General features: G+C 40.7%; 5 protein-coding genes across 11 annotated transcripts; 3 read left to right on the forward strand and 2 right to left on the reverse strand.

The window, feature by feature from the left end:
• The first annotated feature begins 667 nt into the window (after window positions 1-667).
• On the forward strand, window positions 668-10,263 carry LOC108138985 (peroxisomal acyl-coenzyme A oxidase 3). 4 transcript variants are annotated; one of them, XM_017261570.2, is made up of 6 exons: window positions 668-823; window positions 7,101-7,255; window positions 7,385-8,308; window positions 8,677-8,802; window positions 8,857-9,202; window positions 9,423-10,263. In XM_017261570.2, the coding sequence occupies exons 2-6, from the start codon at window positions 7,121-7,123 to the stop codon at window positions 9,971-9,973; spliced, it is 2,082 nt and encodes a 693-aa protein (XP_017117059.1). In that variant the 5' UTR covers window positions 668-823; window positions 7,101-7,120; the 3' UTR covers window positions 9,974-10,263. The 4 variants fall into 4 exon arrangements, with proteins under 4 accessions (XP_017117059.1, XP_017117060.1, XP_017117061.1 ...); XM_017261571.2 differs by having other exon boundaries at window positions 668-819; XM_017261572.2 differs by lacking the exon at window positions 668-823 and adding an exon at window positions 881-962.
• Window positions 4,681-6,897, reverse strand: LOC108138987. The gene is made up of 4 exons (XM_017261573.2): window positions 6,783-6,897; window positions 5,641-6,492; window positions 5,323-5,518; window positions 4,681-5,264 (listed from the first exon to the last, which is right to left on the reverse strand). Exons 2-4 carry the CDS (start codon window positions 6,425-6,427, stop codon window positions 4,772-4,774), a joined length of 1,476 nt encoding a protein of 491 aa, XP_017117062.1. The 5' UTR covers window positions 6,428-6,492; window positions 6,783-6,897; the 3' UTR covers window positions 4,681-4,771.
• Window positions 10,264-10,715: 452 nt separating the features above from the next.
• Window positions 10,716-14,158, forward strand: LOC108139027 (keratin, type II cytoskeletal 1). 3 transcript variants are annotated; one of them, XM_017261633.2, is made up of 6 exons: window positions 10,716-10,828; window positions 12,235-12,343; window positions 12,621-12,900; window positions 12,997-13,071; window positions 13,161-13,359; window positions 13,813-14,158. In XM_017261633.2, exons 2-6 carry the CDS (start codon window positions 12,283-12,285, stop codon window positions 14,035-14,037), a joined length of 840 nt encoding a protein of 279 aa, XP_017117122.1. In that variant the 5' UTR covers window positions 10,716-10,828; window positions 12,235-12,282; the 3' UTR covers window positions 14,038-14,158. The 3 variants fall into 3 exon arrangements, with proteins under 3 accessions (XP_017117122.1, XP_017117121.1, XP_017117125.1); XM_017261632.2 differs by having other exon boundaries at window positions 10,718-10,851; XM_017261636.2 differs by lacking the exon at window positions 12,997-13,071 and having other exon boundaries at window positions 10,719-10,851.
• A 1,189-nt stretch (window positions 14,159-15,347) lies between these two features.
• Window positions 15,348-18,546, forward strand: LOC108138930 (uncharacterized transmembrane protein DDB_G0289901). 2 transcript variants are annotated; one of them, XM_017261500.2, is made up of 5 exons: window positions 15,348-15,466; window positions 16,126-16,138; window positions 16,223-16,249; window positions 16,651-18,136; window positions 18,273-18,546. In XM_017261500.2, the coding sequence occupies exons 1-5, from the start codon at window positions 15,418-15,420 to the stop codon at window positions 18,423-18,425; spliced, it is 1,728 nt and encodes a 575-aa protein (XP_017116989.1). In that variant the 5' UTR covers window positions 15,348-15,417; the 3' UTR covers window positions 18,426-18,546. The 2 variants fall into 2 exon arrangements, with proteins under 2 accessions (XP_017116989.1, XP_017116990.1); XM_017261501.2 differs by lacking the exon at window positions 16,223-16,249.
• A 365-nt stretch (window positions 18,547-18,911) lies between these two features.
• LOC108138931 (probable GH family 25 lysozyme 3) lies at window positions 18,912-21,594 on the reverse strand. Its single transcript, XM_017261503.1, has 4 exons — window positions 21,408-21,594; window positions 20,095-20,388; window positions 19,844-19,981; window positions 18,912-19,481 (listed from the first exon to the last, which is right to left on the reverse strand). Exons 1-4 carry the CDS (start codon window positions 21,490-21,492, stop codon window positions 19,003-19,005), a joined length of 996 nt encoding a protein of 331 aa, XP_017116992.1. The 5' UTR covers window positions 21,493-21,594; the 3' UTR covers window positions 18,912-19,002.
• Between the last annotated feature and the right edge of the window lie 381 nt (window positions 21,595-21,975).

Raw genomic sequence — 21,975 nt, forward strand, 5'->3', positions numbered from 1 at the left:
ATCTTCGCATCTGACTCTCTTTTCGAATCTTTTGGATACGGATACAAAATACTCACCCACACAGATGTAAAACGATGCCGGCCGGTTAACAAATACTCTGTTGCCTTCTCGCTCTGACAACAGGCACTTGACATTGAGGCAGAATAAAAAGAAGAGGAAGAAGCGCGGTCAGCTCTCATCGACCCAGTACCCACACCCCACCACCATCCCCCGCCCACCATTCATTGTACATCCCCAAAAGAGAGAGAGAAATTCGAGCACACAGGCAGAAATGCGTTATGATATGATAATACTAAGAGAATTACAGTTTTATATGATTTTGTACATTCTTATTTGATATTAAAATTCTAAAAATGCAATCAAATTAAAAATATACCTTGCTACTATTTTGTAAGTATACAATTTAAATTTAATAGATACAAATAAGAGTTGTTTTCATAAAAACATATACAAATTAAAAATATTTGTTCAATACCAATGCAGAGGCTTAATGTAGAATTGTTCTCGCACTACATTTTTTAAATGAATGTAAATGTTTATTTAATCTGCAAATTTCGATATCCATCTGTATTTTTTTTTCTGTGTGCGTGCGGGACTCGCCCCTATAAAAGACCGTAGGGTTCCCATACTTTTATGAATCAGGCGGCGTTATTCTTGCTCTGCTCAGCTCATTCACTTCCCAACAGTTGGCCGTGTCGGTTCGTGGTTTCCCCAATCCAAATTCTCTGATTCTCCGCTCCCCGATTCTCCGAATTTCTCGCGGTCGTGTGCCGGTTGCTGTTGTTGTTCTCGAAGCTCTTTATAATTCCGCGTGCGTGGGTGTGTATGTATATGATTTTTGTTTAATTGCCATCATTTTGTGAGCTCAGCTGGTTCAGAGTTTTCAATTTTCGGATATAATCATAGCAAAATTCCATCGAAAGAGAAAAGAAAAAAGGGCGGGACGCAGAGAAGAGCCACAGGTTGGTGTTTCGCATACAGTTGCAACGAGAGCATCTCTCACGTGGTCCAAAACCAGAGTTTTTAACTCCGATTCTTATGAATTTTCTCTCTCCCGCCATCTGGGCCCAAAAAACAGTGCCGTTTCTACCAACTTGTTGTTTTCGCGGTGATGTAATATGAGCCCGATACTGAAACCGAACCCGAGTCCTTAGCCAAACAAATCGCAAACAGGGTGTGTTGTTCGTACAGTGAAAACTTTAAGAGGAATTATTTTAATTTAAACAAGAAAATAATATTAATTTTATCATAAACAGTTAACAGTTCCTTCAAATATTTTAAAATTCCTTAGCATCTTTGCTAGAGTGCAACAGTTTTCGAATGGTATTAATCCAATAATGCCCCAAAAACCTTTTAAAAATCATATTTTACCAGCTACTAATTGTCTTTAAAATAAATCAGTTTGATCTAAACATCACATCAACAAATTTCCGGCAATAAAAAAGGTTTTTGTTATCACGAACTGCAAAAACGATCTTTCATCTAGACCATGTTATTAAGATTTAATCTTTCACAATTACATTCCGTATAGCTTGATAAAATATAGTTGATAGTACTTCAATTATTAAAGTGCTAATATTATACCTGGGGAATATTTGCTAAAGCTGTGGGATCTACATTAAAAAGATATTAGTGAATTTCCTGAAAACAAATTTGTTTTGAGTTGAATGCATAAAAGTAATTTAATTTTGTTTGTGCTCACTCAACAGTCAATCAAGTAAAACTATTATGCCTGCTACCTTCACTTTGTAGCAATGTAATTTTCCATAATGCATGTAATAAAGTTGTTAGAGTTTAGTGAAAAGTTTTGAGCTGTCATAAGGTTTTTTCTGCTAACGGAACTTTTCACTGTACCTTGACCATGATATCAGCCTCAATTGGGCTTGATGTGGCCACAATTGAGGGCCCTTTTGTGCCAGAGTGTTGATTGTGCGCTAATTTGTCTGGGGTGTGTGTAAATAAAAGTGAAATTAGCCATTGCAAATTGCATTGTAATTCATTTGAAAAATTTGCTTGTTCGTCGTTTGGCTCCAAATTGATTGATAATGATAGAAAGGGGAGAGTATAAAAATAAACCGCCGGCTATTTTCATATTCAAGGTTGACTCACAGTAGGGTGGTGGTCGGTGGTCGGTCAACAAATTGGGACAATTTTCACCGGCACGCAACAGCGATTGGGCGTTCTAATGGGCTGTGCTCATTACATCCCCACCTGGCCGCAAATTTCGAGCGGGCTTATCACGTAAGCCAAAAGTTTTGTTGCCATTTAGCCGGCCAGCTGTTCAGTGCTGCTTAAACTATTGTACTTATCAGTTTTAGGTTTTTTTTTTTTTTCATTATACACTATTTTTGTTAGGATTTATGCTGCTTTGTTTACTCCCTCTCTGATGACACATCCATACGCCCCTTCTTTAAGTTCTTGACTTGTATTTCCGCTTCAAATTCTAATTTATTTACTTTTCAAACCATCTACATTGGTCTTCTAAACAGTCGAGTGCAAGCAAACAATTTCGAGTGGAGCGTGGCTTCCTCGTGATAACTCATGGAATACAGATTGTGTCGTACTCTTGGGTACGAGTACATAACTGAGATTGCGAATTGAGTCGTACTAATTAAGTGTAGCAGTAACCATTCTGAGAAATCCATAAAAACCAGTTTATGGTCGATTGCCCGACGATTTTGCCAACGAAAACTTCCCGAACCTAGACAACAAGAACTTATCACTGTGACTGGGGAATCACGGGTATAATTATTGCTAATTGTTATAATTAGCCGATGGGTGACACCGAATCGACCGTTTGCTGTTGCTTTTAGCAATGCATGAAAACGAAACATGAGTTTTTGTAGTCAGAAAATGTTTTCTTTAATGAAATTTAATGAAAATTTAAATTATTTTTCAACAGATTCGATTTAATGCTATCAACATTAATGACTAACAAGAAAGAAAGCAAACTTCGGCAAGCCGAAGTTCATATACCCTTGCAGCTATTGCATGAATTAAATACTTTTGAAAACATTTAAATTATGATTTACTTGAGTATATGCTGAAAAACATTGAAACTATGATGATTTGCAGCTCAATTATGAGATAGTTATTTTATATATTTTTATTATTTCTATGGGAGCTATATGCTATAGACGTCCGATTTTGATAAAATTGAAACCATAATTCTGAAATAATTAAACATTGCTATATGTCGAAGAACTAAACAAAAAATTAAAAAACAGAAAAGTTATAATTTTTTTTCATTTATTTTTCCGATTGTTCCTATGGGAGCTATATGCTATAGTCGTCCGATTTTGATGAAATTTAAAACATAATTCTGAAATATTTAACCATTACTATATCTCGAAGAACTAAACAAAAAATTAAAAAACAGCGAAGTTATAATTTTTTTTCATTTATTTTTCCGATTGTTCCTATGGGAGCTATATGCTATAGTCGACCGATTTTGATGAAATTTAAACCGTAAATCGGAAATATTTAACCATTACTATATGTCGAAGAACTAAACAAAAAATTAAAAAACAGCAAAGTTATAATTTTTTTTCATTTATTTTTCCGATTGTTCCTATGGGAGCTATATGCTATAGTCGTCCGATCCGGCTCGTTCCGACTTATATACTACCTGCAATAGAAAGACAACTTTTGGGAAAGTTTCATGCAGATAGCTTTAAAACTGAGAGACTAGCTTGCATATAAACGGACGGACAGACGGACAGACGGACAGACGGACGGACAGACGGACATGGCTAGATCGACTCTACTAGTGATGCTGATCAAGAATATATATACTTTATAGGGTCGGAAACGTCTCCTTCACTGCGTTGCAAACTTCTGACTGAAATTATAATACCCTCTGCAAGGGTATAAAAATGTATGGTTGAAGCTGTTAATTAATAACTTTTCAAAATTACTTATTAATAGGCCACCAAAAATTTGGTTTTAGGAGGTAATAATGAGTAAGTCAACTTTTATTAAGTACCCTGCTTTAAACAACCAATTTTGCGCTTATCGTATTTTTCGCGATTTCTTAGAACCCTTTAAATTGGCTAAGTCAAAGTCCACAAAAGAGTATTTGACGAATAATTAAACACAAAAAGATAAGATGGTCATCAGTAATCGAATTTTGTTTTTTTGAGTATGCCACTAGAAATCTAATTAATTATATGTATATTACCCGTATCGGTGGTATTCCGTCTCTTTAATGTCGTCGCTGCCTCTTTAATCAGACACCGGTGTTCTACTATATTATCGCATGATCGATTCATGTTCGGTGATTCTGAGTACTTTAATAACAGGGTGGTCGTCAGTTCACGTAACTCTATTCATAATTCAAAGATAGCCTTGCAATGCGGTTTAAATGCGTGATACCTCAGATATCGAGTGTCAATAAATGCATGCTTCCCTTTCAAGATTTGTTTTTATCTTCGATATATTTATGTACTCAGAGCGATTGTGGTAACTCTTCAACGAGGGGATTCCAAAACGCTGATGAATGCGGAAACGTGCAAAAAAATATTAGTCAGATGATAAACAAATTATATTTGTTAAGAAATGCTTTAGTGTACCTCTCGAACTAATAAAAACACAAAAATTTTTGGGTTTTACTAATCAGACCATGAAAGAGAATAAAACTGATTGATTTTCTGTTCCCACCCTCATAAAGATATTTCCCAATTGAGATCAATTACTTGCCGAACCAATTTAATTAACCATCTTGAGCAATAAACAATTAAATTTTCTCAACTGGAAAGAGTGCAGTGTACATTTAGTTATCGCCCCCCGCCAGCTTGAATGTCTTGAGATCGACATCATCGTAAAGAGCCACATCGTGACCAGGATCCTCTTTCTCCTCGTCCAGCAGACAGTAGATGCTTTCCGTCTCCTGTTTGATGATCTCATCGCCCAGTTTCTTCCAAAACGGACGACAGCGGTTTTTCCACTGGCGCAGATTGAAAAAGGCACAGTATCTTGTAGTGGATGATTTCAACATGGCCATATAAAGCGGTGTTATCTCGTCAGCCATTAACTTGGCCTGCAAATAATTGGCCATCTTGCGGCTGTGCTGATCGTTGAAATCCACGTAAATGCTTTTGGCGTGTTCATAGCACTTCTTTGCGATGCTCGTCATCTGGGTGTCCTTGGCGAAGATTTTTCCCAAGTGTAAAAGGATTTCGGCCTCCAGATCTCGATGGGTGTAAAGACGCGACAAACGGAGAGCCCGCTTGTAACACGAAATGGCCTTTTCCACGTGCTCGAAGCTTTTCAAGGAAAAATGGCTTACTAATATTGAGGACTCAAGAAATGTAAGCTACTTACATCTCGGAGCATTCACCCTGAAACATATAGTACTTAATGTTCAGCTTGACAAAACGGTACTCGGTGCAGGCCAGGATTTGGGTGCGAATCTGGTCCAGACACTGCTGTGCCGAGTTATAGTTTCCGATCTCCATCAGGAAGTACGCGCGCTCCAGAAAGGTGTCACAAAAGATTTCCATGTTCTTTTCCCTACCAACTAAATAGGGTTTAAATGGTAATTATATTAATAATAGATTAATACAATGAATACAACAATTGCAATGCTTTGGTAAAACTTTTTAAAAAGGTTTTTGTGTTTAGCCCGGCAATAGTACTCACTTTCCGCTATAAGGACGGTGGCCCGTCGTGCCAAGGCCACCGCATCCTCGGGATGCTGGCGCACAATGGCCTTGCCCTGGATGAGGAGTTGCCTGGCCAGATTCTGGGCCACCAGCTCGTGGAGCGTGAGGCTGCCGGCGGGCATGCCTATTTCGGCGGTCCACACGTGGCCCCGCACCAGATCCATGGCGATCTGAAGGTATTTAATGGCCGAGTCGCGCTGGCCCGTGTTGACCAGATACAGGGCGTAGGTGTAGTAGATCCGGGAGATGGACTCGGCGGCCTCACGTTCCTGACCCTCGATTTTGTGGCACAGCGAGATAATGTGCTCGTTCAGGGCAACCACTGCGTATGCGTATTTCTGGCGATACGGCTCCAGCAGCTGCATGGTCTCGAAGAACAGGGCGAAGCACTGCTTGAGCCCGCGGTGCTTGTTCAGGCAAACGGCCAGTTCGGCATCCCTAAGTCGATCCACCATTGCGTAGAGCAACTCCGAGTCGTCCGAGAGTCGTTCCCGAATATTAAGGCTCTCGAAGAGAGCATTCTCCTTGGTGGCCAGGCAGTGCAGGAACTCGGGCAGCATGGTGCATCCCTTGCGACGCAACTCGTCCTCCAGGGCCTCGAAAACAGGACCCTTAATCCGGCGCGCCTCATCGTATGTCAGTGGGGTGATTCCCTCCCGAATGGACTCGCGATCGAAGTTGATCTCCCGAAAGTTTCGGTGCGGAAGATTTCGCTTCACCTGGCGCGTAATTCGCACCACCTCATTTTGCCAATGAGTTGACATGATCTGATTAGTGTTTTCCAAAGTGAATTGCTTTGTTGGGGTTTCAATTTTTTGTAGTGACAATTCTGGTAAGAAATAAATGTAGGAAGAGTAGAACAAAAGGGTTGACAGCTGGTTTTGTAAATCATAACAAGAGAAAAGCGAAATCAAGATTTCAATAAGACATTTGCATTATTTTAGCTACACATTTTAAATATAAATAAATTTGAAACTATTCCTATTCAAAATTAAGAAAACTACAAAAGTATCACTAATTTGTGTTTTATCAAAACTATCTGGCACTAAAATGTACCATATTTTTTGTTGACACTTGCATTAATTTTGTATCTGTTCTCATTTTGGTTTTTAAATTTACCACAACTATTCCCACTGGTTCAAAACTGTGCTAAGCGGCTGGAAAGTTTTGAGGAGACTGTTTTCCGTCTGAGTTGGCTGGAAACAGTGGCTGCAAAACTGTTTAGCAGTGGTTTAACGACTCCAAAACCAACACCTCTTGAGGTTTTTCCTTTCTACGGCTTCAGTTGATTGCACGCTTGCAGATAATGTGTTCGAGTGCTCCACTTGTAGTATATATTGGGTATAATGTCTGGTCGGTTTGGGACATTTAGCATTATTTTTAGATTGACAACAGTTCCACTGATTCATTGAATTGATCACTTCCTTTCCTTCACAGAAATCAAACAAAATTACGCAATGACCAGCGAGGACACGAGCTTTATTCCGGATCTTCCCAGCGGCGGACCATTAGCCGTTTATCGAAAGAGGGCTAATTTTGATTGGAAGCGACTCCGATTGATATTCGAAAAGGAGCAGGGATTGCGCATTAAGGTAAGTGAATCGGTTTCTCTTATAAAGTGAAGAGAAGAGGTCTTACATTGTTAAGCCTCTAGAGTCTATAAAGTGAATTGATTATTATTTTATTTTATTTTTACACTCATGACCCCCCTTTATTTGCAGTACAAAGTGTGGCGCCGTTTGGAGAATGACCCCCTCTTCGCCCACCCCTCCCGCACGCTGCCCATGGACGAGCAGAAGCGCCTGTGCGCCATGCAGGTGAATCGGATGAAGCACCTGGATCTGGTGCCCAAGGAGGTCGAGCAACTGAGCTTCTCGGCCAAGACCAAGTACTTGATGTACATCAACGAGGCGCTGGCCTGCTATTCACCCAGTTTGTCGGTGAAGATCGCCCTGGGCGTGGGCCTGTTTAACAATGCCATCCGTGCAATGGGCACCGAGAAGCACACGAAATATATCGAGGCGGCCTGGAATCGGGAAGTGATCACCTGTCTGGCCATCACGGAGCTATCGCATGGCAGCAATACGAAGAGCATTCGGACGACGGCCACCTATGATCCCAGTACCCAGGAGTTTGTGATCAATACACCGGACTTCGAGGCGGCCAAATGTTGGGTGGGAAATCTGGGTAAAACGGCCACGGTGGCCATGACTTTCGCCAATCTGTACACAGCGGATGGAGAAAATCACGGACTCCATGGCTTTTTGATTCCCGTTCGCGATCCCAAGACACTGCTCTCGTATCCGGGAGTCCTTGTGGGCGACATTGGTGAGAAGTGTGGCCTGAATGGTATCGACAATGGATTCGTGGTCTTTACCAACTACCGAATTCCCCGCGACAATCTCCTCAATCGCACCAGTGACGTAACGCCGGAGGGAGTGTACGAGAGTGTGTTTACTGAACCGGGAAAGGTCCTTGGAGCGGCACTCGAAAGCTTCTCCGCCGGACGCATTGGCATCATGCAGGAGTCGGCCAATACTCTTTGTAGTGCCGCTGTGATCGCAGTTCGCTATGCGGCTGTTCGCAAGCAATTTGGCCCCGAACGACAAGGCGAGGAGATGGCCATTTTGGAGTACCAACTGCATGTAAGTAAATTCTGGAGCAGTGCACTTAAAGTAGTTACTAAAAGAAATGAATCATTTAACTCTGCAAAATGTTCAAGCTTGAACAGGCAATAATATTATTACAACGATCTAGTAATTCTAAAAATTTAGAATTTTTAAAAACATGTATAAATTATTCTATAGAAACATTTAATGATTGTATGTCTTGTTAGGTATATAATTTAATTTTTTAATTTACAAATATCATAAATTAGTGAAAAGTCCAAGCTCATTTATGAAGCATATATTTTACATTACAAAACAGAGTAACAATTGAGATCAGTAAATATTTGAATTCTTAAACAAACTTCTGACTCTTCAATACTAATTTAAGTTCATTTTCTCCACAGCAATATCGCATTTTCCCCTACTTGGCTGCTGCCTGTGTTCAGAAAATCGCCACTGAAGAGCTGACAATCACTTATATGGAAATCATAGCCCGTTCCCAGGCGGATTCCAATGGTTTTGATATTTTGGTGAGTTGTCTTAGACTTTTTCCATTTTTAAATCTAATATAAATTATTGTTTAGACCCAGAATGCGGCGGAGATCCATGCGTTGATCTCCTCGTCGAAGCCTTTGATCACCTGGGCAGCTCGGGATGCCATTCAGGAAGCCCGTGAAGCCTGTGGAGGACATGGCTACCTGGCAGCGGCTAAACTCGGTCAAATGCGCACCGATCACGATCCCCTGTGCACCTACGAGGGCGATAACAATGTCCTGGGCCAACAGGCCTCCAATTGGCTACTGCGCCAGTGGAGTGCCACTCAGTTGGAGACGCCCATTGGTAGTGTGAAATTCCTGGAGAACCGAAAGGAGCTGCTGGCCCTCAACTACGCCTCTTTGGTGCAGAAGACTCCTATGTCCAGCTGGCAATGTGAGTGCTTTAGTTACGCAATCGGATATAAAATGAGAAGTCCTTCTACTTTTTTTTGAGTAACCACTTTATTTAGGGTGTTATAAAATGTAGAAAATTTTCATTCCACAAAATAGTAATATTTTTTGTTTTTAGGTCATATTTGTAGAATTTTTAATTTATAGAATTTATATAGAATTTATATAGAATTTATATAACTAAATAATTTGTTTCCTTGCAGTTTCTCTTAGGTGCTACGAGTGGCTCCTCTGCCACCTGATGGCCCAGACCACGGCTCAAATCGAGGGTCAATTGGCAGCGGGATGCAGTCGATTTGAGGCCAGGAACAACTCCCAAGTAGCCGGAGCCCGGGAACTATCGTTGGCTTATGCCGAGTACTATGCACTGACGCGCTATGTGGATCATGTTAGTAAGCTGCAAGTGGATGCCCCATATGCCTCGGTGCTCCGCTTGCTGTTCGATGTCTATGCCATGTGGTTGCTGGAGAAGCACATGACCACCTTCTATGTGGGTGGATTCGCGGCTGGACGGGATTTCTCGGCTGCAGTGCGTCACCTGCTGTTGGAAAGTTGCCTAAAACTAAAAGATCTGGCTGTGAGCATAGCGGATGCCATTTCGCCACCCGATTTCGCACTGAACTCGGTGATCGCCCGGGCAGATGGTCTGCTCTATGAGAATTTGCAAAACGAATTTATGACCAATGAGGGGGCCTTCCAGCGACCCTCCTGGTGGCGTGACGTCATCCTACCTCAGGCTCAGTCGAAACTTTGAGCATTCCCACCTAGTTTTCTCAGGAGACGAGGATGACGACCAGTGCCTGACTAGGAAATTTGAGCTTTTGGCTGGCGAAACAAAGCACACCAAGTTGAAATGTAATTATTGTTGCCTCATTTGGTAATCAGGTATTATGGCAAACCACATTCTCAGCAATCCTAGTTAACGTTTTCTATCATATACCAACTATAACAAACATTCGAGTATTTTAAGATCAAATCTGTTACTAGTTTACGTTTAAACGAGTTAAATAAAAGTATATAAAAGCGTGTTAAATAAACAATTAATCAACAAATGTATTTTAAATGGTTTTAACATTACATTTTCTTCGCAAACTGCACTGCAATTGCTGATATCTTTGTAAGACCCTTAAAAATATTGAATCATATAGAGTTTAGTTATTTGGGTTGGACATTGCTTTTAAAAAAGAAACCTAATTATTCTAAATTTTTAATAATAAACTGATGATTATTTTTGATTATTTAGAATCTACCTTTTGTTGATGGTAATAGCACCACAACCAACCCTATTCTTAAAGCTTTTTTACAAAGTAACGCTTTCCATAAAAAAAAGAAACGAAACTACTTTTTTTTATAATTATTCTGCCAGCGAACCTCCCTTTTATATTAAATCCCCGAGGCGAGTGATTCGGTAAGCGTTGCGACTCTCTAGTCGCTGTCATCGCAGTCGTCGTTCGAATCCACAGGTGTCGGATCGTTTATAAGAGGACCTGGACCCACCTGATCCGAGTCAGACGTTGCCCAGTTGTCGCCCTGTGAAGAAGATCGCGACGTACGAGAGAGAAACCGAATTCGAACCCGAGAACAAAAACCAAAAAACTGGTCAAGAAACGTAAAGAATCATAAACAAATCAAGTGAGTCGTGCTCACTGTGTTTCTGTATCTCTATCTGTGAACTGAGAACTCTTTTGGGAATACCCTATACAAACTATATAGAAAGACGGGAGAGGCTACTCCCGGCATTCTCGGCATTATAACATCGATAGTTTTGCCAATTTGTTGCGCAGTTTTGGTTCCGTATTTGGGAGTGTATGTGGCGCGGTACTAAGTGTTCAATGTTAGGCTGCCTTATCGCCGAGATTTTAACGATGCTGTATGAGAGAGCTCGAAACAGTTCGGTGATCATCAAAGTCAGGGACAAAATAAAAACAAAACGCGTTCGATCATCGGCAGTGCTCATCAGTCGAGTTCCTTTGTTTCAGCCGATCCGCGCAAAAAGTTGTTAATTATTAATATTTATATTTATTTATATAAAAAAGAATAAGAAGAAAATTCAGACCGGTTGCTTAGCACAAAAGTCATTCAATTAGAACAGCTCAATTGCTGAACACAAAAAAATCCCCCTGCTCTTAAAGGCAACTTGATAAACTTCTGTAAAAAATGACAAACAAAAGCGTTAACAAATTGGAATATAAATGGCGCACCAAAAAATATACACAGAAGGCGGGCGAAAGGGAAAAAATAAAACAAAATACTGAAACAAAAACATTCAATATCAATTTCTAAACTCTGAACAAATTAGTGAGAACCGGTTTGGTCATCTCTTTCCCCCTTTTGGCAGCCGAACAAACGAATTGAGTCAATAATAATATACAGAGTCATATGGGTATCCATTAATTTACATTTTGGGGTTTTCTGTTTTCAGTTTTCGATTTTCGATTTGGCTGGCCGTGCCTTCCTCCCCGTGATTTCTTTTCGCCAATTCATTATTGAAAAATCGTGTAAGGGCAATTAGTTGTGGGCTGGGCCAGTAAAATGTGTATGAAATGCCTGTAATTGCTGGCTTTGGGGTATTAGAACATCGTTGCTAGTTCAGCGGGGGTGCAGTGTGAAGCCAATGACCCTCTGAAAGGCATATCCGCATCCATCCAAGAATCGATTGAGGGGAGTGCATCCCCCGTGCATTTGCTCCCCGCTCAGATTACCGGCTTATGCAAGCGGATTTATGGATTCTCAGCCCTGGGGCCGGCTAATGACAATGGCTGCGAAAGTATCGGGAAACAATGAGCCAGCAGGCAGCAGTCATTAGCAGATGCTACTGGGCAAACTTCAGAGATCTGATCTTTCATAAGACAAAGTCATATTGCGATCCATGTATATCCATTTCCGCTATAGTCTTCCAAAACTCACATTAAATTGGGTCTAAAATATGCATCGCTGGGCACAAACAAGTTCTATTTACACTAATGCTAGAACCAGTTCTTAATGATTCCTTTGTTCTATTTTTTACACCAACAGCTTTAAACTCCAAACGAATTTTGCATACGCAGATGCCAGATAAATAAGATGTGGAAGTTTCTGCTTATTTGTGTGGTGATGAGTGCTCTGAATCAAGAATCATCCGGGGGTAAGTGAACTCCTAAATATGTTATTTCCTGAATTATTAGAACGATAATAAATATATATTTTGTGGAAGTTCTAGTTTTACAAACAACAAAAATATACAAAAAATGTAAAAACAATTTTTTGCTAAATTCTTAATGCACTTTTAAAATCATTTAGCAAGTAAATAATTTTTTTAATACCGTAGCTGAAGTTTTTTAAGGTCTTCTAAGTAAAGGATATCATTCTAAAATATTTTTAAAACGTGCTACAAATATTGTTTTATTAATTTTCAATTTCAGCTGACCGTGTGCCGCCCCGCAGGAGACGTGCGTACGCCGGAGGATATGCGGGAGGATATGCCAGCAGTGGAGGAGGAGCCGGTGGCTACACGGGATCCTACAACAGCGGCGGCGGAGGCGTGGGTCATAGTAGCTATGTGGGTACTGGTGGTGGAGGTGGTGGCTACTACGATTACGATGACGACTATGGTAACTCGCCCAACTTTGGCATCATCGATCCGTATCTTTTCCATCAGCAGCTGACGAACCACATCCTGGCCCAGAACTACGCCAACCAACAGTGAGCATTGAGCATCGATATTTTGTTGGGGTTGCTGGGTAGTCATACGGCGGGCTAAGGGTTAACCTAACGCTTCAATCCTATCTATTCTTGTAGAGCTATAACGGGTCTGGCCACGGCTGGCAATGCTTATGCATCTGCGGATGCCTCTCTAGTCGACGACAACGATGAGTAATTACCATTAGCTAGTGCTTAACTAATTCCGAAAATGTGGCTTTCTTAATTTACGATATGCTAATCTATGTTCCTCTTCTTCACAGTCGCATCCAGCAGCAGATTGCCGCCCAGCAGGCCTATCATGACAATTTGGTGCGCCAGAATCGCTATAGGGGTGGATCAGGATCCGGGTCTGGATCTTCCTATAACTCACATCGCTATGCACCCAGCTATGCCGCCGCCTCGGGATCCATTGGACCCAATGGCTATCGCCAAACGGCCTACATCAACCCAGCCAATCCGGTAAAGACATTCAACTGTAAATTTTAAGTAAAAATAATTGCAAATTGGATTAGAGAAAAATTATTATCTGATTACCAAATATAAAACCCTACGTTAATCATAAGTATTTGTTAGTGAACAGACTTTATCCATCATTTTGCTTCAGTAATAAACCCAATCAATTGGAAAAGTAAAAGTATTTTAAGTAAGTTTACCAAAATTGAACAATTTTCGAGAGTGTTGGCATTTACATAAAATAAATTTTGATATTTAGGAATAAAAAAACTTTACAACACTTTCAGGCACTTTTTGAATAACATATAAATAGCTGTAATGTATATATATATATATGTATATACTAATGTGCATTCTTTGAAAACCTGAAAATTAAATAACTATATTTAAGAAAAGAAATATCCATATAATAGAACATAGCTTTATGATTTGTACTTAATCAAATTTTCTTCTTTGCAGGCCTCCCCCAACATTGTGAACCGTTTTGGTGGCGGAAGCGGCGGCGGATCCTCATACTCCAGTTCCAGCAGCTCCGGTGGAGGCGGAGGAGGAGGTGGTGGTGGCTACAAGGGTGTCTCGGTGTCGTCCTACAGCCACAGCAACGGAGATGGAACCAGCCGACGTGGAGCCCAGACCACGGTCAACGACAACGGAAAGGTGACCTCGTACTCGGTGCACTCTTAGGGAGATCGGTGGAGACTTTCTTGTGGCTAGGCCAACATTTGCTACGGTCTGACAAAAGCAATCCAATCCCATTTAATGTGTATAAAAAAATATATATAAATATACGTGTATTTTATTGTAATCTCGCGGACTTTCTTATCGGTGGCGTTTCTAAAGCGAAGCTTTCTTTAATTAGAAAGTTTACCTCTCCATCGCTCGCATAGACATACAAAATATGTTAATTTTATATATTTATATTTCGACCTTGATTATGTCGTTGCTGCTGGCATAACCTTGTGTAGCATACAATTTTTGCAATTTATTAGGTATATAAATAAGTCGAGTATACGTAATTAAATACATTTTTGAATGACACTTTTAAAGATTATTTTTATTTATTTTGCTTTAATGTTTTCGTTTTTTATTGGATGGATGAGCGTATCAAAGGTGACAGGAAGTGATCTATCTCAAGTTGAAATTCTCAGTACATTTGATTCAATATAAAATGGCTAAACTTCAAGATCGTATTCTTTATTCGAGGTTGAGCGAAACCGGAGCTAAGATCTTTACAACTGTTTAAATTTTAAAGAAGTAAGAAAATCGAATCTTAATAATAATATAAACTACACTTACAGTAGTTTTGGTTCTTAAAATCTTGAATGCCAATCAATTTGTAATAATAAAACTCAAACAAATATTGTAATTAAGACTGTTTGAATCTATAACAAAGATTCTTTCATAAAATATTACTTTTTCCATTCAAATATTATTTTTAGTTGCTAGACCAAGTATTTTGATCACTGTTGTAAGTCTGCCGATCATATTAACCAGACCGGCGCAATTTTGTTTACAAAATTCATAGCTACATTATTTGTATAATTAGCCAAAACATCGGAAAGGGAAATTAGTACTTCCTGAATACGAATTAGAGCTCAAGGTTCTCTATATATTCCTTCATCTTGGTCACAATTTTTCTAAGTTCAATGTGAGCTCATTACAATCGTCTTCTACCTATAAACATGTTTTTGTATGTATAAGCAATCGCTGGAGAGATAATGCTCACAGTCGAACATGGCAACTATGTATATACCGATTCTCAAAAATGAACATAAAAATATTCTATATAGGGCGATGATGTCGAAATTAACTTTCATCACTCGGCTTTCTGCACCAATTGCGAGCTCCAATTCGAAGTGTACATATGTGGCGCTATCAGTTCCTCGGCCCACAGTGGCATCCTCTCTAGGTCAAGAATCAATCGGTTCAAGTCTGAGTTATATGTGCCCCTTATCAAATTTTCACCGATGTCTGAGGCTTTAAAGCGCGGCTCCGCTCGCCCGATTGCATTAGTGGAATTTCAACCGCGAGTGTCGAACGTTTTTCCGGAGAAAAGTAAAAAAAATGAATAAGTTGCTGATTTTGGCCCTTTGCTTGGGTGTGGTCTATGGAGGTAGAGAACCATTCCAAAATGAAATATATTTTTAAAAACTCCAAATGAAAGTAAAGTGTTTGTAGTTAGATCCTTTTTCTTGAGGCTGCCTATCAGCTCAGATCTAGTGAAACATTTTAAAAGTTAAATATTCTTTAAAATAACAAATGAAAAGTATATGGTGTGTACAGGATCCTTTTTCACGTGGCTGCTTATCAGCTACGATGAATTTGAGTTTAATCAACAGCATCGACGGAATTTCCCTGAATGAAATATTTACACAACACCTCGGGAAAATTGTGTAATATTCGGAAACTGTGGCGCGTGTGGCGATAAGAGTTTGTAAATTATATTGAAAGGTTTATTTTTCGTTTGAAAAACGAGAGATTTTCCACGAATGCATTACCAGTTAAATTATTTAAAATTTTAAAGATTGTGAATAATTAGTTTTCAATTTTAATTTGATGAATATATTTTTAAATATATGTATACAAATACATTTGTAACAAAATATTAGGAAAAAAAGTGTATAGATCCTATTCAACTTAGATTTAAATAAAAACTATTTATTGTTAATAAGCTCAAATAGTGTTTTTATAAGAGTCCTTAATTTACTTGACATACCATATATATTTATAATCATAGAAAATCTAATCAGTTTCAATTTTGTATCTTTGCAGATTTCCAGGAAAGGTAAATTGGATTAAAAATTCCTCACTCTTGATCTTAAATTATGTTCAAGTTTTCTATTCCACAATTTTTTTTTTAATATTTTAGACCCAAACGTGATAGTTTTCAGTCTCGGTAAGTGCCGTGTGGCAAATGTTGAAGATCTTTCTTTTTTTGATTAAAAAAAATGAAATTTCCCCCATTGGCTGACATGACACTTCAAAATTTAAATTAAATCGAAATTGAGTGGCTTAGAATATTTTTTTTTAAAATAACTGGGTAAAAAGCTTTCTAAAAACAATGTAAATTAATTTTATTTATGTGTTACATTATGTTTTGCAAGGAAGAAGTAAATGGATTTAAAAACGTATTTTGAAATTTGAAACTTTAAGAAACTTGATTTATTGATTTATTGATCTTAAAATTTAATTTATTGCGTGTAACACGATTTTTGATTTTAGAGATCGTTTTAAGCCCCAGTTTATATTTATCCTTTGTTGAATGTTTTGTATTAAGTTTATTGTTTTAATCTTTAGCCACAACAGTGCCCACCAGCAGGCGGTGGAACAGGCACGCAGAAACTCTGGCTACGGAAGCGGTGGCTACGGCAGTGGTGGTTATGGAGGTGGTGGCTTTGGAGGTGGATTCGGCGGAGCCTCTGGCCAGGTTGATGGCTCCTTGGGAAAACTGGAGAACTCCTACGACTCTGTGGGTGCGACTGAATCCGCCGAAGGAGCTGGTGGCTTAGGTGGTGCCGCTGAGACTGTGGGTGCTGGAGCTGGTGTTGGTGGTGCTGGAGTTGGAGTTGGTGGCGCAACTGGTGGTGGCTCCTTTGGCGTAAACAGTGGCTCCTCCTTTGGCTCTGGTTTTGGTACCCAGAACGCTGGCTCTTTCGGTACCCAGAACGCTGCCTCCTTTGGCTCCCAGAACGCTGCCTCCTTTGGTGCCCAGAATGCCGCCTCTTTCGGGTCCTCCTTCTCCACCAACGCCGCCTTCCAGTCCAGCGCCGCCTCCAACTTCGGCAGCACCGCCGCCCACCATGTGGGCAGCAATGTGGAGTTCGCCGAGAACGCCAATGCCGGCAACAAGGTCGACTTTGGTGCCTCCAACTCCGTGGACACCGTTGGCCGATTGGTCGCCGGAGTTCAAAGTGCCCCATCTACTTCCGAGTACTACAGGCAAGAGAAGGTCACGGTCGGAGCTCCACAGCAGGTGGTCTCTTACACAGTTCCCGGCTCCTCGCAGCGGTTTGTCCATCATGAGGAGCGGATTGTCGAGCAACCTCGCCCGGTAGTTGTGCAGACGCCAGTTGAAACCTCTCACTATTACTCACGAAAGGTGGTCACCACCGCCAGCGCACCGCAGGTGATGCAGCCATCCGCCAGCTTGACCTATGGATCGAACACCAATGCCGCCTCCACTTTCGGTGGCAATGCCGCCTCCACTTTCGGCAGCAATGCCGCCTCCACTTTTGGCAGCAACTCCGCTTTCAACACGCAATTCGGCAGCTCCTTTGGCCAGAACTCGGCCCTCAGCACTGGACTCGCCTCGGGAGTGAACTTCCAGCAGAACAGCCAACTCAATCAGCTGCTCAACCAGGCTCGTCAGGGCGCACTCCAGCAGGCGGGCTCCTCCGGCCTGTCCTCGGTCAACCAGGCGCAAGTGAACAGTGGCTACAACGCCGGCTCACATGCCGGGTACAACAACGCCTTTCGATCCGGCTTCGGCTTCAACTCCGCCACCGCCCAGAACTCTGCCCTGAACTCTGCCAGCTCCTTTAACTCCGGACTGTCGTCTGGATCCTTGCTGGGTGGCAGCCAAAGTGGATCCCTGCTCGGTGGCTCTTTGCTGGGAGGCCAGCAGAACTTCGGACTCGGACTCAGCGCGGGTCTCACAAACGGACAGCAGTTGGCCGGATCGAACAACTTTGGCGCCGGATTCGGAGCCGCAGCCGGTAATTCCGGCAGTGGCTACCAGACCAAGCAGTGGGAGAAACAGTCCAAGTGGTCTTCCCAGTCTGCGGTGAGTTGAGTCTCGATTTATATTTTCTAACAGAACAGATCATTTGAAATATACAACAAGAAATACCGAATTTATTATAGATTCTATATTGGTTTTTTTGTTGCAAAAATTAAAAAAATATTTTCTTAAATTCCAGTTCGATTCCGCTGGCCATGTGAACAACTACAAGGATCTGGCCACCGGCGAGAGCGAAAGTGTTGACATCAACGGCAAGAAGACCGGCTACCATGCGGCCACAGCCTCCGTCGATGACAACGGCAAGTTCGGCACCCACAGTGTTCACTCGTAAACGGCGACCCCGACACGCATCCAAAACTAGAAACCTTTCGTGTTCTTAGGGAGTAAATTTAATCAACTCCAAATGTTATTTGTAAAATAATGTGAAAGTAAAATGAATTGTTGTCAGGTTTCATCTTTTCTTTCACGATTTTGGGGTATGGAAAACTTCTAACTGCAAGCTTGCACATTTTAAATAGATAGATAAATCAAAATCTGTTGGAAACTCTTTAGAAATATATATTTTTATTACCAGGTCGACAAAATCTTTGAAAATATCAGGTGACTATCTTAGTAAAATTAATTTCAGCTCACTCATGGAATTTTATCGCTGGGCATTAAAGTGGCTGAACAGAAGTCTGAAATTGAAATCTACAGGTTAGATCTATTTAATATCATTAGCTTTGTTAGTCTTGTATGTTTTTTATTGTCTATTAGTGAAAAGATTAAAGATTTTAAAACGTTGTTCCTGAAAAGAAATGAAATAAATTAGCACAAATAAAAAACTAAAACGACACATTTATTGAAAGAAAAACCAATGGTAAATAGTTTAAACCTAGAACAGGAGAAGCTATAGTGCTATAAGGGGCTCAGGAGAATGGTTTCTCCAGTTTGCCGTCCACCACCTGGACGACACCGCTGTTGATGACCTCCTTATGCTGATCCCCCGGCTCCCTTCTGGCTTTGCTGTCCCGACGGCGCCTGAAATCCGCGGAGGACATGCAGTAGCAGGGCTTCCAGCGGGGTCGTCGGTAGATCTGACCCTGCTCCTGCGGCACCCGCTCCGTGGTCCAAACTGGGACGTAGTGCGTCCAAGTCTCTGCATTGCCGTTCCTGTAGATGCTGCCTGCATTGGAACTTCCGCCGGTGTAGACGCTCTCCGGATAATATTGCGGATAGTAGTCACCGCGATTGGAGCCCTGGTAGCCACCTCGATTGGTGCCCTGGTAGCCACGCTGCTCGCCGGAGAAGTTCGGATTCCACTGGGATTTGGGATCGTATGGTTTGCGGCTCTTGTGCTTTGGGTCGCTGCCACCACGACCCTTGTAGATGGGAACACTAGCGTCCTCTGTTTTCGGCAGATTGGGGATAACAAATCAATATCAAAATTTATGAAAATCAATTAGTATGAATGGCTTATATAATTTATATAATTCATCCGAACTTCAAACTTATTTTTACAAACGAAATGAAGCTTAAATTTTATTTTTGCACCATTTTATTTAAATTATATTTTGAAATATTTTTATTTATTTAATAATTGTCTTGATTTTCTTTTTAAATAATTATTTCTATTCACCCTTTGCAGTTTTTTGGTGGGTATAAGGTTTTAGAAGTAATTTCTCGTAACACATTTAATTCCCAATTGTTTGACCCATTGTTTATTTTGTTGCCAGAGAAAAAGTGAAATCAAATAAATGGTATACTAACCCTTGTCGCCTTGCTGCTGAGCGGAACTGGTCTCGTTTCCATCCGGATCGGAGGTTATCTCGAACGTGATGTCCGTGTGGATACCCACACGCTTCTTGTGCTTGCCCAAATCCGTAATTTCCACGCTCTCCTTGGACTCTTTATTTATTTTTTGTATTTCATTCAGCGCCGAAGGGAATTGAGTTTGTTAGTATTGGTTTTTGTTTTGGTGTTTTGCATTTCGCAGCTGGGGTGTGAGGGAATTTAATTACCTTTCGTTTGCTGCTGTCCATCGCCCGTATCGACGGTGACCCGAACACCGTGGATCTTGGGTCGATTTCCCCCGCTGCTCGTTCCCCCTCCGGAATTACTAGAACCTCCTCCTCCTCCTCCGCCTTGTCCGCTTAAACTTCGCCCAGTTCCTGGGTCGTAGCTGCCAGTCATCCCAGTTCCGCCCACCTGTCCCTGTCCCTGTCCCTGTCCCGACTGGCCGGGTAATCCGGTCTGATTGTTGACGCCATCGCTCTCATCGAAGTCCAACTTGGAGGACACTTTACTCGCCTGACCTGGTTGCCAACGTTGTTTGTTTTCCGGTTTAGCATGGAAATTAGATTTACCAGAAATTTAATTAAAGTTATGCAAACACTTCGAACACCGCCACTCCATACCCCATACCCCATTCCCAATCCGGACTTAAATCGGACGAATTGGAGCGTGAGCGAATCGGTGGGTCCATATAAGTGGATGCAATTAGCACACGCTGACTTATTTATGGATATGCACCGCTCGGCGGCGATTCAACCAACTGAACTAATCTGAAGCTTGAGCTTCTACTGACCGATTTGAGGTTGCACTTGAATATGCACAGCCTCAGCCACAATTATGGGATTAGTCGCAATCAGAATGGGATTTCGCTGGGGGAGTGACTACCAATTAGGGAGGCAAAGGATCGACCTCGCTATGCCCAGATTCTAGTGCTTGCAATCACTGCGGATTGTTCAGTTAATTCTGCGGTAAGCCCATCATTGATTGGCATAGTTTTGGGGTAAAATATGATTTTATTTAATTTAAATAGATAAGCCCTTGGATTTGCAAGGGGAATTACTTGGGTTTTAATTTTAATTAACTCCTTATTGACAACTTGAAAAGTAAATTGAAGTTTTTCAATCTCTAATGCTTTTCAATTATAGTTTTCTAAAATTTTAAAAGACTAGAAATTGATTAACTTTTTATTTATGTCTTCAAAAGTGTTCAAGTAATTTTATGAAACATTAGCAATCCTTTTTTTAATTCTATTATGTTTAAGATGATTTTCACTACGATTTAAGAGTGGATTTAGAAGTTAGAAGTTTTGTGATTAATTTATAAATTTTTTGGAATTGTCAAAGTAAAATAACAATGCCCTCGCCCATAAGCTTATCTCCTTCGATCTGATTAGATTGCTTAATACTGTATAGTAGTTCCCCCATTACTGGAATTTCCCTTCAAATGAGTGACACGAAACCTCATCTAATTCCAGCTGACTCATGGAGGAACTTCTTTCTTTCGCCGCGTGATTGATTGTCGACCAATAACTCTGAACAACCTTGGACACAGTGATGAGTTAGCAGCAGGCCACCAAAAAATAAAAACACAAGGTGGGCGGTGAAAGATCTTGTTGTTGACAGCATTTTGCCGTGGAACACAAAAACCAAGTACTCTAATGGGTATTTCCTTAGGAGTTTCTCAAACAGATCTCGAGAATGGAGCGCGTCTCGTGTGCGCACTTGAAAACCGCCGACTAACAACTAAGCCAGGCAAAACGACCAAGCTGATTTCGAATATCTACGGAGATTCATTAAAATTAACTGGCAAAGCTGGAGAGTAGAAAAAAGTTGCTTTTGTTTTTAATGCTACTTAAGTTAGTAATACTGTGGATGTTTTTGCACAGTAAAAAAATGTGTAACGAATTTTTAATTAATTACGTATATTCTATTTTTTTTTATATTGATTAATGAAGTTTTTTTTGGCTAGACAAAAGTTAATTTATTTAGCTTTGATGGTTCTAATGAAATCATAATCATTTTATGGAATACCGATAGAGTCAATATCAATGTATCATTCTGAACATCTTAAATTTGGTTATTTTAAAATATTAGAATTCAGACTAGGGC

The sequence above is a fragment of the Drosophila elegans genome, unplaced genomic scaffold (assembly GCF_018152505.1).
Source record: "Drosophila elegans isolate 14027-0461.03 unplaced genomic scaffold, ASM1815250v1 contig_814, whole genome shotgun sequence".
NCBI lineage: Eukaryota > Metazoa > Arthropoda > Insecta > Diptera > Drosophilidae > Drosophila > Drosophila elegans.

Bases quoted from the DNA above. Each gene is read 5' to 3' on its own strand.
- LOC108138985 (XM_017261570.2), top strand. From the start codon at position 7,121: ATGACCAGCGAGGACACGAGCTTTATTCCGGATCTTCCCAGCGGCGGA. The intron at 8,309-8,676 runs GTAAGTAAATTC...TTTTCTCCACAG, and splicing joins TTTTGGAGTACCAACTGCAT to CAATATCGCATTTTCCCCTA. The intron at 9,203-9,422 runs GTGAGTGCTTTA...GTTTCCTTGCAG, and splicing joins TCCTATGTCCAGCTGGCAAT to TTTCTCTTAGGTGCTACGAG.
- LOC108138930 (XM_017261500.2), top strand. From the start codon at position 15,418: ATGAATAAGTTGCTGATTTTGGCCCTTTGCTTGGGTGTGGTCTATGGA. The intron at 16,250-16,650 runs GTAAGTGCCGTG...TTTAATCTTTAG, and splicing joins CGTGATAGTTTTCAGTCTCG to CCACAACAGTGCCCACCAGC. The intron at 18,137-18,272 runs GTGAGTTGAGTC...CTTAAATTCCAG, and splicing joins AGTGGTCTTCCCAGTCTGCG to TTCGATTCCGCTGGCCATGT.
- LOC108139027 (XM_017261633.2), top strand. From the start codon at position 12,283: ATGTGGAAGTTTCTGCTTATTTGTGTGGTGATGAGTGCTCTGAATCAA. The intron at 12,344-12,620 runs GTAAGTGAACTC...TTTCAATTTCAG, and splicing joins GAATCAAGAATCATCCGGGG to CTGACCGTGTGCCGCCCCGC. The intron at 13,072-13,160 runs GTAATTACCATT...TCTTCTTCACAG, and splicing joins CTAGTCGACGACAACGATGA to TCGCATCCAGCAGCAGATTG.
- LOC108138931 (XM_017261503.1), bottom strand. From the start codon at position 21,492: ATGCTGTCAACAACAAGATCTTTCACCGCCCACCTTGTGTTTTTATTT. The intron at 20,389-21,407 runs GTTGTTCAGAGT...GTTGGCAACCAG, and splicing joins AACTCATCACTGTGTCCAAG to GTCAGGCGAGTAAAGTGTCC. The intron at 19,982-20,094 runs GTAATTAAATTC...AAATAAATAAAG, and splicing joins TGGACAGCAGCAAACGAAAG to AGTCCAAGGAGAGCGTGGAA.
- LOC108138987 (XM_017261573.2), bottom strand. From the start codon at position 6,427: ATGTCAACTCATTGGCAAAATGAGGTGGTGCGAATTACGCGCCAGGTG. The intron at 5,519-5,640 runs GTGAGTACTATT...AACCCTATTTAG, and splicing joins CACCGTCCTTATAGCGGAAA to TTGGTAGGGAAAAGAACATG. The intron at 5,265-5,322 runs GTAAGTAGCTTA...TTCCTTGAAAAG, and splicing joins CAGGGTGAATGCTCCGAGAT to CTTCGAGCACGTGGAAAAGG.